This window comes from Octopus bimaculoides, chromosome 9, assembly GCF_046866305.1.
Source record: "Octopus bimaculoides isolate indiv1 chromosome 9, ASM4686630v1, whole genome shotgun sequence".
Lineage (NCBI taxonomy): Eukaryota > Metazoa > Mollusca > Cephalopoda > Octopoda > Octopodidae > Octopus > Octopus bimaculoides.
Window position 1 is genome coordinate 34,674,877 of NC_142936.1, and position 17,398 is coordinate 34,692,274.

Sequence of the window (17,398 nt, forward strand, 5' to 3'; positions counted from 1 at the left end):
TACAGACGAAACTAGTCTAGTCCAGTGATTCTAGCTTCGCTTATGGAACGGTTATCTCCCCTGTCAGTACATGAAAGTGTACTTTTTTGCAGTTCTAAGGGTTTTAACTCTAATTTCTAGCAATATAGGTGCTACCCAGCACCCTCAGTCACTATCAGTGACAATTGAATTTTTCCGATATATACAAATGTGTGTGCATGTGCATGTTTTACTGTTGTCTCTGTGCCTTGACATCACGTGATAGTTGTAAGCAAGTGTGTCTGTCATGCAAGCGGTATCCTTTGTTTCCAATATTCTATACCTGGGTATAGTGAAATATTACTTTCCTTGGAACATGTCAAGGTTGTGCCCGATCCATGCAAGCATGGAAAAGTGGCTGCTTCGTATATAATATATGGTGACAATATTTCCATCCGGGACGTTACAACTGTATCTGATTGTTCAAGTGTTTCAATTCTGTATTTATTCGATTGCTGATATTTATCAATGGTTTTTCACATAGTTTTGATGTGTCATTTACTATCATTTGTAAAGCTGTTGGTGTTTTTGACGACACGGGTATGTTAGTTATAACTATATTAAATTAGTCATTCGATATTTTACTTCACTTTGAGTGTATCTTCGTCTAGATAACAAAATGTGTCTATATTTGAAGACAGAAGACCGCGATACGTGTAAGATATAGTTTTACCGTAGATCCGCTGCTGCTCAAAATATAATATGAAAAAAAGTAGATAAGAATGAATTTTCGTAACATCTTGTGATGAAGTGATCTCTAAATGAAAGGTGGAGATGGGTATGATAAATTAAATGTAGCTTGTCAAAACAGAAATTAATGAGAGGAGAATGAGATTTGACAGTGAATCTTGCGTTTAATCTTCTCTCCCCTCCTCATCGAGTTTGTATGGATACCGTGGTTTACTTGCTATTGCTGTAACTAGGTACAGGATTTTACTGCGCGTGCGTTTATTCACATCTTAATACTATTATCAATGATAATCAAATGTAATCACTCCTCTCTTTTACGACTGGAAGGTATTTCTCTAATACTTTAATAATCATAAATCCTAATCATATTCCTGGAAAATCATTGTCGATCATGGTAGCATAAATGCTTGTTTAGAAACGTTAGAGCCAAATGCGGCTACAATATATGATGCATAAGTAGTACAGCGATGAATTTTTCTTGTTTTATACCCTGGGAAGAATGTAATATATGCTACATTGATTCTAATGACTCCACAATTCACCACCTTAGCTCGTATACATACGCGCGCGCGCACACTCTGCATCGAAACTATGGCTAAAGACATATTACCTACTTCCAGTTACGAATCTGTGGCTATATTTTGTAGATAGTCCATTGGATAGCATCTGTGACATGAAATTGATTAAACCTTTGAAAACTCCTATCTAACAATGAGATCGTTTTTATGATAACTTGCTAAAAACGTACCTCACAATGTGTCATTTTTACACCTGAAAATGGTAAGTTGACTGAGATTTGTTTCAAACTGTAATAATGTGTGTAAATAATAAAACTCTGAACTATGAAGATACAGTAGTAATTATGTCTACAGAAGTAGAAAAAGATATTTCCTTCAAGAAAACAATGAAAAGAACTAACGTTAGAAAATGGTTATTTCCTCTCAGGATATAGGAGTTAGAAATGAAAAAACATAATAGCATTGGAGGCGCATTATATATTTTGGGGCATAACTACACATTTCGGTATTATTTGATCCTTTCACCCGCACGATTTTCACTAAGAAAAAAAAAACTCGGATTTTTTGTGTGGAATCAAGTATCCTGACCTCCTAATATGTTGCAAGCCCCTTATTTTTGTTTGGAAAAAAAAGGGGTGGGTGGGAAACCGGACCCTCACCCCATATCCCGGAATCATTGGAAATTTTTTTTTTTTTCGTTGACTGAATTCTGGTGACCTAATATGCTACAAAACCCTTTTTTTGAGTCCGGTGGATGGAACCCTCGGAAATTTCACCCCTACCCCATTTTCAAATATTTTTTGCTATTTCTTTCTTTACCCATAATTTTAGATTACATTTTGCAGAAATACGTTTTCGAGATAGTGTGGCTTACATTAGACTGACAATTCAGAAAAGTTTGAAATGAATAAGTGAAAATGCAGAGGTTAAAGAAGTTAGTGGTAACGAAGTGTGTGGAGAGAGAACGAACGATAAATTCATCTAAAAAAAAAAAAAACACGTTAGAGTTTTTGCTGGTATGTGTGAAACAAAGTAAAAGTATAATATTAAAACAAAAATATGTGGACGACATCAAAGTAAAACAATGGGAAAGCATCGGATTGTGGTTTAGATAATTTATTTAACTGACACTTGCAATAACGTGTTGTATACACTAAAAAATTCACTACATGATATTACCAACTTGCTTCGGGTTGGCGAAGTAGAAAATAAACAGGAAATACTGTGTCGATGTGATGAGGTAGAACCGGGTATGTTTTGTGTTGGTCATTTGGTAGTGTCTATGTTCTGCGACTGCTACTATGTTGGGTCGTTCATGCTGAATATGCGGTTCTATGTTGGCTACTTGACTGCTGCAAATTAACTGCTGGGTGTCTGCTTGTCTCCTGACCGTTCGTCTGGTGTTGGCTGTCTGCCTCCTGTTGTATGTCTGACTGTATTTATAATGGTTGTGACAGCTAGGACATCATCATCATCATCATCGTTTAACGTCCGCTTTCCATGCTAGCATGGGTTGGACGATTTGACTGAGGACTGGTGAAACCGGATGGCAACACCAGGCTCCAATCTAATTTGGCAGAGTTTCTACAGCTGGATGCCCTTCCTAACGCCAACCACTCAGAGAGTGTAGTGGGTGCTTTTACGTGTCACCCGCACGAAAACGGCCACGCTCGAAATGGTGTCTTTTATGTGCCACCCGCACAAGCCAGTCCAGGGGCACTGGCAACGATCTCACTCGAAAATCCTACGGGAGCCAGTCAGGCGATACTGGCAACGGCCACGGTCAAAATGGTGCATCTCGTGTGCCACCCGCACAAGAGCCAGTCCAGGGGCACTGGCAACGATCTTACTTGGCTTGCCTGGTCTTCTCACGCACAGCACATTTCCAAAGGTCTCGGTCAGTAGTCATCGCCTCGGTGAGGCCCAATGTACGAAGGTCTTGCCTCACCACCTCAGCCCAGGTCTTCCTGGGCCTACCTCTTCCACGGGTTCCCTCAACTGTTAGGGTGTGGCACTTTTTCACGCAGCTATCCTCATCCATTTTCACCACATGTCCATACCAGCGCAATCGTCTCTCTTGCACACCACAACTGATGCTTCTAATGTTCAGCTTTTCTCTCAAGATACTTACACTCTGACGGGTATTCACATTGACATTACACATCCAACGGAGCATACTGGCTTCATTCCTTGCGAGCTTACGTATGTCCTCAGCAGTTACGGCCCATGTTTCACTGCCATGTAGCATGGCTGTTCGTACGCATGCGTCATACAGTCTGCCTTTTACTCTGAGTGAGAGTCCCTTTGTCGCCAGCAGGGGTAAGAGCTCTCTAAACTTTGCCCAGGCTATTCTTATTCTAGCAGCTACACTTTCAGCGCACCCACCCCCACTACTAACTTGGTCACCCAGATAGCGGAAGCTATCGACTACCTCTAGTTTTTCACCCTGGAATGAGATAGAAGTTGTTTCCTGTTTGTTTACAGTCTTTATTGCACCTGAACATCTGCCACAAACAAAAACTAACTTGCTAGTTAACCTGCCTTTGATGTTGCTGCACCTCTTATGTGTCCATAGCTTGCACCGGGTACATCTTATAGAGTTACTACCTACTCCTTTTCTACATACTGAGCAGGGCCATCTACCTGAAGGGGTTTGTGTTTTATCTACCTTCCTACTTATTAGGATTTTGGTTTTAGCTGGGTTGACTCTAAGGCCCTTCAATTCTAGACCTTGCTTCCACACCTGAAACTTCTCCTCTAGTTCTGATAGTGACTCCGCAATTAGGGCAAGGTCATCAGCATAGAGGAGCTCCCAGGGGCAACCTGTCTTGAACTCCTCTGTGATTGCCTGGAGGACTATGATAAATAAGAGGGGGCTGAGGACGGAACCTTGGTGGACCCCTACCTCTACCCGGAATTCATTGCTGTACTCATTTCCAACCCTCACCTTACTGGCAGCATCTCTGTACATGGCTCGCACAGCTCTCACTAACCATTCTTCTATCCCAAGTTTCCTCATTGACCACCAGATAAGGGATCGGGGGACCCTGTCAAAGGCTTTCTCCATGTCAACGAAAGCCAGGTACAGAGGTTTATCCTTAGCTAGGTATTTCTCCTGCAGCTGTCTCACTAGAAATAAGGCATCAGTAGTGCTTTTACCTGGCACGAACCCAAACTGCATCTCATCTAAATTGATTCGCTCCCTAATTAGTTGGGCTATGACCCTCTCTGTAACTTTCATAACCTGATCTAACAGCTTGATGCCTCTGTAATTATTTGTATCTAAAGCGTCACCTTTACCTTTGTAGCAGTTGACTATGATGCTGCTACACCAGTCATTGGGTATGACTCCTTCGTGTATCACCTGGTTCGTAATACGGGTGACTAGGCTATAGCCAACACTGCCAGATATTTTGAGCATTTCTGCAGTGATTCCTGATGGGGGCTTTCCCGGTCTTCATACTCTTAATTGCTTTATCTACCCCGGTACTATCAACTCGGATAGCTGGTCCCTCTATTGGGTCGACATACGGCAGGCTCTCTTCCTCCCATTCATTCTCTTTATTAAGCAATCTATCGTAGTGGCATCTCCAGACCTCTTTCTTTGCATCCTCAGTTAGTGCAAGCGTACCATCATCCATGCGAATACATTTCTCTCCTACAACATCACTATTCTCTGTCCTACACTGTCTTGCAACACGAAATACCTCGAGTCTTTGGTCCTCACGGCGCAGAACATTGGCAAATCTTTTCTTATCTGCTTCCCCTCTGGCTAAATAAACCTGTCGCCTAGCCTCCCTTCTGGCACATTGGTACAATTCCCTGCTACCACCATTCTTCCAGTCCTTCCAAGCCTGTTTCTTTTGTCTAGTAGCCCTGTCTACCTCCTTGTTCCACCACCACGTTACTCTGGGTCGGGAGGGGACCTTACACCACCCACAAATCTGGTCGGTGGCTTTCAACAGGTTGTCCCGCAGAAATCTCCAATTGTCTTCCACGTTGTATGATGCTATATCCCCTTCTATTTTGTTAAATGCTTCAAGTAACTTGTCTCTAAGTCTCTGTCCATTTGCAGGGTCTTTAAGCTTCCACACCCTTCTCCTCCAAGCCTGTCTAATTCTGGGCACCCATTTTGCCTTGATCCCAAAGTCGCTAACTACTAATCTATGTTGTGGGGTACATTCTTCGCCTGGGTAGGTTTTGGCATTTATAAGCCGCCCTCTTTCCCTATTTCTGGCGAGGATTTAGTCGATTTGGCTAGAGTGTCTGCCGGAGCGGTAGGTGACTAGGTGACTGGCAGGTTTCCTGAAGTTGGTATTGCAGACCATAAGATGGGTTGCATCACAGAACTCCAGCAGTCTGGTTCCCTCTTCGTTGCGGGAACCGAAGCCATAGCCTCCATGTCTGCCATGGAAGCCTCCAGCACGACGTCCGACATGACCATTGAAGTCTCCAGCCACAAAGAGAAGGTCCCTGTCACTCGTCGACGAGGTAGTTTGCAAGAGGGTGTCATAGAATTGGTCTTTCAGACCATCTGGTAGCCCCGGTTGAGGTGCATAGGCTGAGATTACAGTGGCTAATCTATGATGAAGCACTAGTCTGATCTTAAGTACTCTGTCACTTACTCTAACGACCTCGATTACCTTATCCACCCATTTCTCCGCTAGAAGTATTCCTACGCCCCCGACCCCGTCAGTGTTCCCTGCCCAGAAAATCTTGTACCTGTGTTCTTTGCCTGTGAGGAACCTCGCAGAACCTCCTCTCCATCTTACTTCCTGGATGCAGCACATATCTACGCGTCTCCGTTCAAGCATCTCAACAATTTCACCAGATCTACCTTTCAGCGTGCCGACGTTGAGAGTGCCAATCCTAACAGTATGGGTGTTGGGGGTGTGGGCCTGTAGCCTGGGAAGGGGGAAAGCAGTGTCGTGTACCTGAAAAGAAAACTTGCAATTGGAAGAATTCATAAGCAAAACAGTACCTACAACCTGCAAACATTACTCAAACTTAATGCGCTACCCAAAGGTAGGGGAGAGGATGGCCAAGGCCGCTAGATGGGTTCCGGGAGACAGCCGAGGATGACAGGATGACAGAGGAATGCACTTCCGGTGGAGGGGGTGGGAGGGCGGGTGTACCATCAGCGAGGAGATAGGGCTCTTGATCGTAGATTTTAAATATTTGAGAGACAACAATGCATAAATCGTAATTTTTAAAAGAGCAATGAAATCTAGGTGAATAGAATATATACGTAGCATGAATTTAGGAAGCTTAGAAAATGAATAAGTATGAATTTAAGACAAAAACTGAATTCAATTGAATTTCATGGAGAGAAACAAGATAAATAATAGAGGGCAGACTAAAGCGCGAAAGGTATGAGATGTTTGAGGCCGTAAATAAATAAAAATCTTCTCCGCTGCCATACTACGACGAAGTCTCCAAGATGCAGATAAGATAGAGGACAGTACGTACTACATAAGTAATTTCTACCTATGTAAGTTGCCTCCTGTCCACTTGAACCTTAAATGACACAGCACAGGTCATAAGCTGAAGGGGAATCCATTCATCACTTTTTAACAGAACAAAGAAATTTCTTTCATGCCTGTTTGGCCAGTGGTGGATCAGATGAGCGAGAATCCTTAGATTCGGTTTCGAATCTCAGCTCTGAAAAAGGAGGTGTTAGTTTTTACACTACCCCACTTCTAGTGAGAAAGCCACCAAGCTCAAACAATACAGATGCGTGTGATATTGAAAATGTGTAATTTTGTGTGTAATGCAGATAAATGGATACATTGTCATTTACAAACAAATAAATACATGTCAAAAACATGGGAAGTGAAAGAAATGAAAAATAAAAATATAAAGCTAAAAAGCAATGTTCAGAGTTGGTGTGTGCAATATATGTTAGGCAATGTGTATATGCCTAGGCAAAAGTATAAATGTAATATGTTGGCGTGTTGAAAGAGAAAGGCAATTCTATTGATTATGCAACCCACTAGAGGTAAGTTGTCTTTCAGTGGCGTGGAGAGCAAGTGATAGCACACATTAAAATATGGGTGGTGCTAGTGTGTAAGCATACAGGTGTGATGTAAAAAGCAAAACATATGTACATGCAAGGAAATGTAATTTTACAGAAAAATGAAAATGTTCATGGAAAAAGTTCAATGGTGAAATATTCAGTCAGTTCAATTAGCAGAACAATGTTCATAAAAAATGTTTTTCGTTGATATAGAAAAATGTTTTTTTATACAAAATGTTCTTTGTTTTGTTTTGGTTTGTATGTGGGTGATGCAGAGTCACTTGGGTTATGTATGTATAAATTATTTACAACCACGAGAAAAAAACAAGTTGTTTTTATTTGTTGGTGTGGACATTGTGAACCAGGATGTGCCAGGGAATGCAAACGGCACGTCTATGTTTCTGTGGCACATACGGACGTTCATGACCAGTGGAGGTGTCGCATCAAATATAGCTTGTAGCAAAGGGTATCGGTGATTGTTGAAATTTCAGAGATGATGAATTCCGGAGTTGTAAAAGTTCTTCATCATCTTGTTGATCAGCTGCAATCTGCTGGAGATCAGTGGTGGCAATGGTGTGGATAGCGTTAAGTTCCGTGTGTGACAGGGCATCAGCTGCAGAGTTGTTTGCACACTTGATGTGGCGAATGTCTGTTGTGTACTATGATATGAAGTCTAGATGTCGGATTTTACTGAGTGAGTGATGATTGGGCTTAGTGTTAAAGGCATAAACCAGCAGTTTGTGGTCAGTATAAATGGAGAAAACGTGACCTTCCAGCATGTGTGGAAAATGCTTGACAGCGAGATACACTACCAGTAATTCTTGACTGCAGGTACTGTATTTAGTCTCGACAGATTTTAAGTGATTGAAGAAGAAGGATACAGGTTGCCAAATGCCGTCAGTGAGTCGTTGGAGTACACCACCAACTCTAGAATTGGATGCATCAACTAGTACACACAGTGGGGCATCTAGTTTAGGATACACCAGCATGGTAGTGTTGGATAACACTTTTTTCAAGGCAGCGAAAGAGGCAAGTTGTTCTTCACTCAGGGCAATGTTTGTATTTTTGCATGTTCGCTATAAGTGGTTGGACTGTTTCTGTACAGTGGGGTAAAAAAATCTCTGGTAGATATTTACCAAGCCAAGAAATTCCTGCAATTTGTGGAAAGATGTGGGTGGTGTCAAATTAACAATGGCTTTGACTTTCTCAGGAAGTGAGTGAATGCCATCGTTATCAACGATGTGCCTGAGAAAATGAAGGAATGCAACTTTGAATGAACACTCGCTGGGGTTGATAACAATAACATATTTACTCAGGCGTTGGAATAGCAGATGGAGGTGTTGATCTTCGTCTGAGCTATTGGCCACACCGTCTATGTATGCATAGACAAAAGGCAAACTCTGGTAACTGTGTCTATAACATGTTGGTCTGTGCCACATTGTGTAAACCAAAAGGCATACACAGGAATTCAAACATTCCGAAGGGTGTCGTGACTGCTGTCTTCGGAATATCCACAGGTTCTACAGGGATTCGATTGTAAGCTCACACAAAGTCGATCTTTGAAAAGATGCAAGCTCCATGCAATGAGCTAACAAAGTCCTGTAGGAGTGGAACAGGATATGCATCAGGTACAGTGCAGTTATTTAGTGATTGATAATCATCACAAACTCGCCAATTGGTTGATGACTTCTTAGGAACGGTGTATTGGCAAAGACCAGTTGCTGCTAGAGGTGCGGATGATTCTAAGGTCGAGCATGTGCTAGAATTCTCACTTGATAGCTTTGAGACGATCTGGTGGTAACCTTTGGGGTTGTGCAGCAACAGGTGGACCATGGGTTTTGATGTGGTGGGTGACTTCATGCTTGATAGGCTGACTATGGAATACTGGTCGAGCAACATTCGGGTATTCTTTAAGGATAGCACTGTGATGGGTTGTCATTGTTTGCAAAATGGTTGAGCTGACTGTGGCCATACAAGCGGTTATACCCTACCAGGAGACCAAAATGATGAAGGAAACTGGCTCCTAATATAGGGGTCAGTAGTTTAACAATGACAAATACCCATTGGAAGGTGCGGCATAGTCCTAAGTTTAATGTTAGGGACTGTTCACCATAGGTTGGAATTGGTGAGTGGTTGACTGCCTGAAGACAGACTGGTGTCTCTTTTCTTTTGCCTGAAGTGCAGGAAACAGGGATTATGCTGACTTCCGCACCATTGTCAATAAGGAAACACATGCTTGTTACATGATTGCAAACAAAAAAACAGGCAACTTTGTGGGTGAGAGCCAGGAATTTCCATCGTGTTCAATTCCTCGCTGTGTTGTTTCCCGAATAGGATGCTGAAAATGAGCATAGAGTCATGCATTTCTGCACCCGTGTTCCAAATTTTCAGTGGTACCAATAATTCCTGTGAATTATGGGTGGCACTCAGGCTTCAGGACCATCTACCAAATTGACGCCATGGGCTGTTATTTCAATGCAGGGTACCAAGTGATAGGGCTTGTATCTGTGATGCCTACTGCGCCACCAATGAACACAAGTCGGAAATTTCTGAAGCACTGGACGATGAAAGGAAAGGATTGGTGGAAGGAATCGCTGCCTGGAATGATATGTTGACCATAGCTGAGTTCACCGCTGGGTTGTATTCTGGTAAAGCCATCATGTGATGACTAACCGCAGCAATTTTCCAGTTCTGATTTAGTGATGTGTGATGTGAAGAGTGTCATTCTTCGTCTGAGTCACCAAATGTAGCGGGATGGTGTAGCAAATGATGTTGTTGAGGTAGCAGGTGAAATAGGCATGTGGATGACATCAAAGCAATGGGAAAGCATTGGATTGTGGTTTAAATAATTTATTTAGTTGACACTTGCAATTACGTGTTGTATACACCAGAAAATTCAAAACTAATCTACACTGTATGTAATTTTATGGGACCGAAATTGTGTTAATTTAGGTCTTTAAAACAGATGGGTGTCATTTTCATCTTAATTTATCAATCCCCTGTGTTTGCTTCATGATATTTCTTGATTCAATGAAGTTAATTTGGTATCTCAACGGTGAGAATAGAGATTAAAACCTTTCTATTACAGGAATTTAATTCACAGTCAATCTCCATCTGTGTTCTACTGCATGGCACTCAAATAAATGTTTCTTTGTCCTCATCATGGTTTCAATTAAAGAAAGGGAAGAAGATATTGCATGATGTCGTCCAAGATAAATTATGTTGGAGTATAGTGTTTATCACTGGAACACTTGATCATAATAGATCTGGTGGATTGGAGGTAACTTAGTGTTAACTACAATAACCAGTCACTTTTGTAGTTTGTAATTACAGTAATAGAACCACACTGAATGAAGAATATAAAATACATTAAAGTACTCTCTCTATAATAATTTTAACATGTTAACTGTAAATATCCAACCTATTATACTTTAAGGTTTTATGGGTGCTTTCTTATTTCTGTACATATGTTGGCTGTATCTTTGGACTATAGTGTTAGGAATCAAAGTATATTTCATTGCTAGTTTATTGCATCAGTATACATACACATGTTTGTGTAGTATTAGCCCATTGGCTTCTATCCTCTGCTCTTCAAGACCTTTGTTAGCAGAAGTAATAGTTCCCTGAACTTTTCCAGCCTGTTCTCTCTGCTATACATTTGGTGCTTGTGTACTGATCAGGCATTTAAGAGAATATATTTCTGGTGTACTCTGAATGCTTATGGTCCCAGTGCAGCTCCAATTATAAAACCTGCTTTCTCTGTTAGCCCCATGTGATCCCACAACAGCTTTGTGCATCCGTAGCTTATACTGATTACAGCATATGGAGTTCCTATCTACTCCTTTTCTGCATATTAAACAGTCATTTGTTAGAACCTTATCTTTTCTGCTCATTATATATATATGTTTGTGTGTGCAATGTCAGTATGCTTGTACAACAGCGTAAATGTCTTGAGAGAAAAACTGGGCATAAGAGGCATCAGATGTGGTGTGCAAGAGAAATGAATGCACTGATATGGTGATGTGATGTGTATGGATGAGGACAGCTGTGTAAAGAAGTGCTGATCTGTAACTGGAGGGAACCTGTGGAAGAGGTAGACCAAGGAAGACATGGGATGAGGTGGTGAAGCATGATCTTCGAATGTTAGGCCTAACACTGGTGATAAGTGATTGTAACGTTTGCTGTGCTTGAAAAAACTCAAGCCAAGTGGTAAATGGCACCCATGCCAGTGGAATGCAAAAAGCAACCATTACAGCTTGAATTCTACAAGGTATCGACTCGTACAAAGTTTTAATTGTTTCCAAATGAATTTTTGTCCATTCTTCAATTAAAACTGTCTTCAGTTCTTGTAGTGATGATGGTGGAGGATATTGACTCCTTACTTGTTTTTCTACAATGCACCATAAACATTCAATAACATTGAGATCTGGGGACCGTGGTGGCCAGATAAGATGTTCAACTTCACTAGAATGTTCCTCATACCATTCAGTAACAACTTTAGCTGTGTGAATTGGTGCATTATCATCCTGAAAGATTGTGCTTCCCTCCGGGAACAGTTCCGCAAGCATAGTATAAATTTGATCAGATAAAATGCTTAAATAGTCTTGACTATTAATTCTGCCATGAAGAGACACCATTGGGCCAGCGGATTTCCAAGATATAGCCCCCCAGATCATCACAGACCCTCCTCCATGTTTAACAGTTGGAAGAAGGCAGTCTGGGTCAAATGCTTCTTTTGGCTGTCTCCACTTGTATACTCAGCTGGTGGTTGGAAGTAAGGTAAAGGATGACTCTTCTGAGAAAATAACATTCTTCCACTGCTCTAGGGACCAATTCTGTCGGTTTTTTCTCCACTCTAAATGCTTTGCAATGTTTGTTTTTGAAAGTAGTGCTTTTCTGATTGTTGCCCTCCCATGAAACCTGACTTTGTGCAGCTCAAAACGAACAGTTTTTGTGGAAACTGGGTTCTTGATGTGGTCATTAAGCTCTGCAATAATTTTAGGAGTTGTACTTTTGTGATCCTTTCTAACAATTTGCATAAGAGTCCGACAGTCCCTATCTGAAAGTTTTGGTTTTCTTCTAGAGTTTTGTTACAATGAGGAGGTTTATTTCGATATCTGTGGTAAATCATTCTCTGTAAAGAGTACCTTAACTAAACACAAACGCATTCATACAGGAGAAAAACCATATCACTGTGATATTTGTGGTAAATCATTCTCAGAGAAAGGTCCTTTAACTCAGCACAAATGTACTCATACAGGAGTGAAGCCATATCATTGTAATATCTGTGGTAAATCATTCTCTCAGAGCAATAGCTTAACTAAACACAAAGACCTTCATACAGGGGAGAAGCCCTGTCAGTGTGATATCTGTGGTAAATCATTCTTTCTCAAAGGCTGTTATTACTTTTGAGACAGTACTTCTTGATACACCAAACATTTCGGCTGTTTACGTCAGGCTAGTGCCTGCCATATGAACACCAACAATTTGACCTCTTTGAAAGTCTGATAGATCTGGCATTTTAGTAAATTTTAATTACCTTTTAACTGGTGATATCTGAAAAGAAACAGCAAAACATATTAAGCAACACTAAGAATAAATAAAAAAAAACATGCAAATAAACAAGCTTATGACGGTTTTTATAGATATTTCAAAATTATGATGCTAGGTGTTTCCATTATTTTGTCCAACCCCTGTATATATGTGTGTGTGTGTGCACCTGTGTTTGTCTCCCACCACTGCTTGGCAACTGGTATTGGTTGATTTGTCTTCAGAATGGTTCAGCAGAAGAGATTGATAGAATAAGTACCATTCTTAAAAATAAGTACTGGGGTTGATTTGTTTGACTAAACCCTTCAAGGTAGTGCTCCAGCATAGCTGCAGACTGAAATGCGTAAACAATAAAAGGTTGTCTTAAAAAGGAGAGCAGGTTATAGTTGAGGTGCCTCTATCATAAGTTTGCTTAATTAGGTTTTACCTTGGTCAGAACAACAATAGTCTACTTTTAATAAGGTTATCTTAATCAACACTAATTTAGCTTTAAATATAATGCTATGATAAGAAAGCTGTATGTGATGGTTCACCTTGCTAAAAATGCACTCAAATTACCCTCATGTTACACCCTACCTTCTAGTAAGGAGATGGATAAATTGGCTCAATTCAGCTGTTCAGGTAAATGTTTATATTTACAGTTTATCAATGTAGAAATGTTAAATATTTTACTGTTAAATACTATTTAAATATTCCTTATATCTTATAGTTTTTGTTTTTGTTTTCATTTCAGAATAACAAATGAGATTGCCTTGCAGTATTTTTAACTTATGATCCTTCATCAATATTTATCATCTAAAGGTAGATGCTATATACTATACAGGACATATAAACCTTTATTTCATTAATCTCTGGTAGAATTACTGAGAGAGATTTCTTCAAAGTAAAGTTATTTGCAAACTATCTCCACTTCACTGTCTGGAATGTTTACAAGATGAATTTGTTGTCAACAGTATAAGACACAAAGAACACAATTGTTGTAAAAATATTTACTTAGAATACAATATAAAAAAACAAAGAACAGTATTTGCATACTGTAGTGATAGACGAAAAATTATGGAAAATGAATTATGTGACAACCAAAATAAATGCAAGTCAGAGTTGCTTAGAACAGATTTTCCTGATGAAAATCTGAAAGAGATGAGGAAAATATCATACCACTGTGATATCTGTAAAAAGTCATTCACTCAGAAAAGTAATCTAACTACTCACAAACGTATTCATACTGGAGAGAAACGCTATTGTTGTGATATCTGTGGTAAATCATTCCTTCGAAATGATGAGGTTGCTATTCACAAACGTATTCATACAGGGGAGAAACCATATCATTGTGATATCTGTGGTAAATCATTCTCTGTGAAGAGTACCTTAACTAAACACAAACGCATTCATACAGGAGAAAAACCATATCACTGTGATATTTGTGGTAAATCATTTTCAGAGAAAGGTGCTTTAACTCAGCACAAACGTACTCATACAGGAGTGAAGCCATATCATTGTAATATCTGTGGTAAATCATTCTCTCAAAGCAGTAGCTTAACTAAACACAAAGACCTTCATACAGGGGAGAAGCCCTATCAGTGTGATATCTGTGGTAAATCATTCTCTGAAAATGGTACATTAACTACTCACAAACGTATTCATACAGGTGAGAAGCCCTATCACTGTGATGTCTGTGGTAAATCATTCTGTCAAAAAAATGATTTAAATACTCACAAACGTATTCATACAGGTGAGAAACCATATCACTGTAATATATGTGGTAAATCTTTTACTCGAAGTGGGGAGTTAACTAGTCACAAACGTATTCATACAGGAGAGAAGCCATATTGCTGTGCTATCTGTGGTAAATCATTTTCTCAAGGAAGTGCCTTAATTAGCCACAAACGTGTTCATACAGGAGAGAAGCCATATTACTGTGATATATGTGGTAAATCATTTTCTGTAAGTAGTGAAATAACTCCTCACAAACGTATTCATACTGGAGTGAAGCCCTATCACTGTGATATCTGTGGTAAGTCATTTGTTCGAAATGATTACTTAACTAACCATAAACGCATTCATACCGGAGAAAAACCATATCACTGTGATATCTGTGGTAAATCATTCTCGCTAAGTTGTCAGTTAACTACTCACCAACGCATTCATACTGGAGCAAAGCCATATCGTTGTGATATATGTGGTAAATCATTCCCACAAACTTGTGGATTAACTTCTCACAAACGTATTCATACAGGAGAAAAACCATATCACTGTGATGTCTGTGGTAAATCATTCACTGTAAATAGTACATTAACAAAACACAAACGCATTCATACAGGAGAGAAGCCATATCACTGTGATATCTGTGGTAAAACATTCTCTGAAGGAAGTGCCTTAACTAAACACAGACATGTTCATACTGGAGTAAAGCCTTATCACTGTAATATCTGTGGTAAAATGTTCTCTGGATGCAGTAACTTGACTATTCACAAACGGATTCATACTGGAGAAAGGCCATATCACTGTGATATCTGTGGTAAATCTTTCTCTGTAACTAGTCGCTTAACTAATCATAAACGCATTCATACTGGAGAGAAGCCATATTGTTGCAATGTGTGCGATAAATCTTTCTCAGAAGGAAGTGCCTTAACTAAGCATAGACGTATTCATACAGGAGAGAAGCCATACTGCTGTAATATCTGTGGTAAATCATTCACTGTAAATAGTACTTTGACTAAACACAAACGCATTCATACAGGAGAGAAGCCATATCACTGTGTTATCTGTGGTAAATCATTCTCTAAAAAATCTCACTTAGCTGCGCATGTATGTATTCCTACAGAAGACTGACACTTCCAATATCATCTTATATTAATATATAACCTATAAACACATTCATAGAGAAAAGAGATATAGCTGTGCCTGAAACTAACTTCCCAATACTATTGTATATAGCCACAATGATATATTGGGGATGTAATGCAGTTCCTCTTAGAGTTTTTCTTGTTAATATGTGGGATTCTTCTCTTGTGACGCTACATTTTGCTAAGTTGTACACAATTATAACAATCTATTAACATAATCAGGAATATTATTTACATTTGATGGATATTTGTCCTCATCTTGTTTGTTGTTAACAATGTTTCGGCTGATATACCCTCCAGCCTTCATCAGGTGTCTTGGGGAAATTTCGAACCTGGGTTCTTATTCCTAAGGTATTTTTTGATATTATTATTATTCAGATCACTGCCGGGCATATGGTGTAGTGGTTAAGAGCGCGGGCTACTAACCCCAAGATTCTGAGTTCGATTCCAGGCAGTGACCTGATAATAATAATAATATCGAAAAATACTTTAGAAATAAGAACCCAGGTTCGAAATTTCCCCAAGACACCTGATGAAGGCTGGAGAGTATATCAGCCAAAACGTTGTGTTAACAACAAGCAAGATGAGGACAAATATCCGTCAGATGTACATAATTCCTCATCTCTTAAATATAGAACTGTATAATCAGTAATGTCTGAAAATAACCGATTCTATAATACTGATTGAAGAAAAATAGCCTACCATCAATAACTTGCCTATAGATAGTTTTGATGAGTGAAAATTGCAGACTTCGTGGTCTGTTATATCCTAAGCATACTTGCAAAAACCCAGTAAGTAGAAAAAGGCATGACTTGAATAAAATTAGAATGAAACTCATTAAAATATTTAGTAAATCAAATCTTAAGAAAACAAAAAGTGTATACCTCGAAATAGTTACCTATAAATTTACACTCTAGAGAACAGTACTAATTCCATATAATGAACAGGGAGACGATTTATATGTACAAAGGCATCAGCCATAATCAAAGTATGTTCTATAAAACCATCTTCCTCTCAAACTATTGAGCATGGAAATAGTACGATTGTGTGGTTCAATCTATTCTTTAGTATCAACGTAGCCATGAATATAGCTAGATGGTTCTTATTCATAGTAGACATGGTTTTTCTTGCAAACCACACTGATTACAAGAACTCTGTTGAAGTTCGCTTTAGTTCAAGCAATATAAAGTCACATATATTCAGCTACAATAAAGAAGTCAGATGATATAGGATCATTTCAGATACACAGCCAACTTCTGAATAACAAACGCCTTGGAAAGGTATTGGTGTATAGACCTGATGTTTAGATAGTAAAGGGATAAAAAATACAAAACATACATCAGCCTCATCAAAAATACATTTGCACAATGGTCTTGTTTAATTTAGACAGAATAAATGCAATTCCTCCTCACTGTCAATGATTTTTTTTGTTGTCATTCTTTTTTTTTTACCTTTGTTTTTCCTTGCTAGCATGGATGAGATGAATTTGTTATTGAGACATTGTTTTACAGCTGAATGTCCTTCCTGTCACTACTTCTTACTTGCTTTTCAACTAAAAGGTCACTTATTTAACATATCTTTGAAAGTATAAAACATGTGGACAACTACTATAACCAATTCGATTAATAATCAAATTGATCTACAGTTAAATCTATTCAAAAATATAGTCACTTTTCGAGTCTAAAATAAAATAAAAATAATTTTAAAAATCAATGTATGTATTGTAACTTATACTAAATATCTAAAAAAAATACTTGTTT

General features: G+C 39.2%; 2 protein-coding genes across 2 annotated transcripts; both read left to right on the top strand.

The window, feature by feature from the left end:
- Window positions 1–933: 933 nt before the first annotated feature.
- Window positions 934–17,056, top strand: LOC106868287 (uncharacterized). Its single transcript, XM_014913477.3, has 2 exons — window positions 934–1,488; window positions 13,526–17,056. Exon 2 carries the CDS (start codon window positions 13,849–13,851, stop codon window positions 15,622–15,624), a length of 1,776 nt encoding a protein of 591 aa, XP_014768963.1. The 5' UTR covers window positions 934–1,488; window positions 13,526–13,848; the 3' UTR covers window positions 15,625–17,056.
- LOC149134051 (uncharacterized) lies at window positions 12,265–12,757 on the top strand (the record flags this gene model as incomplete). Its single annotated transcript, XM_089358176.1, has 1 exon — window positions 12,265–12,757. A coding segment is annotated over one exon (390 nt), but the record flags the coding sequence as incomplete, so codon positions are not given.
- Window positions 17,057–17,398: the final 342 nt, after the last annotated feature.

Bases quoted from the DNA above. Each gene is read 5' to 3' on its own strand.
- LOC106868287 (XM_014913477.3), top strand. From the start codon at position 13,849: ATGGAAAATGAATTATGTGACAACCAAAATAAATGCAAGTCAGAGTTG.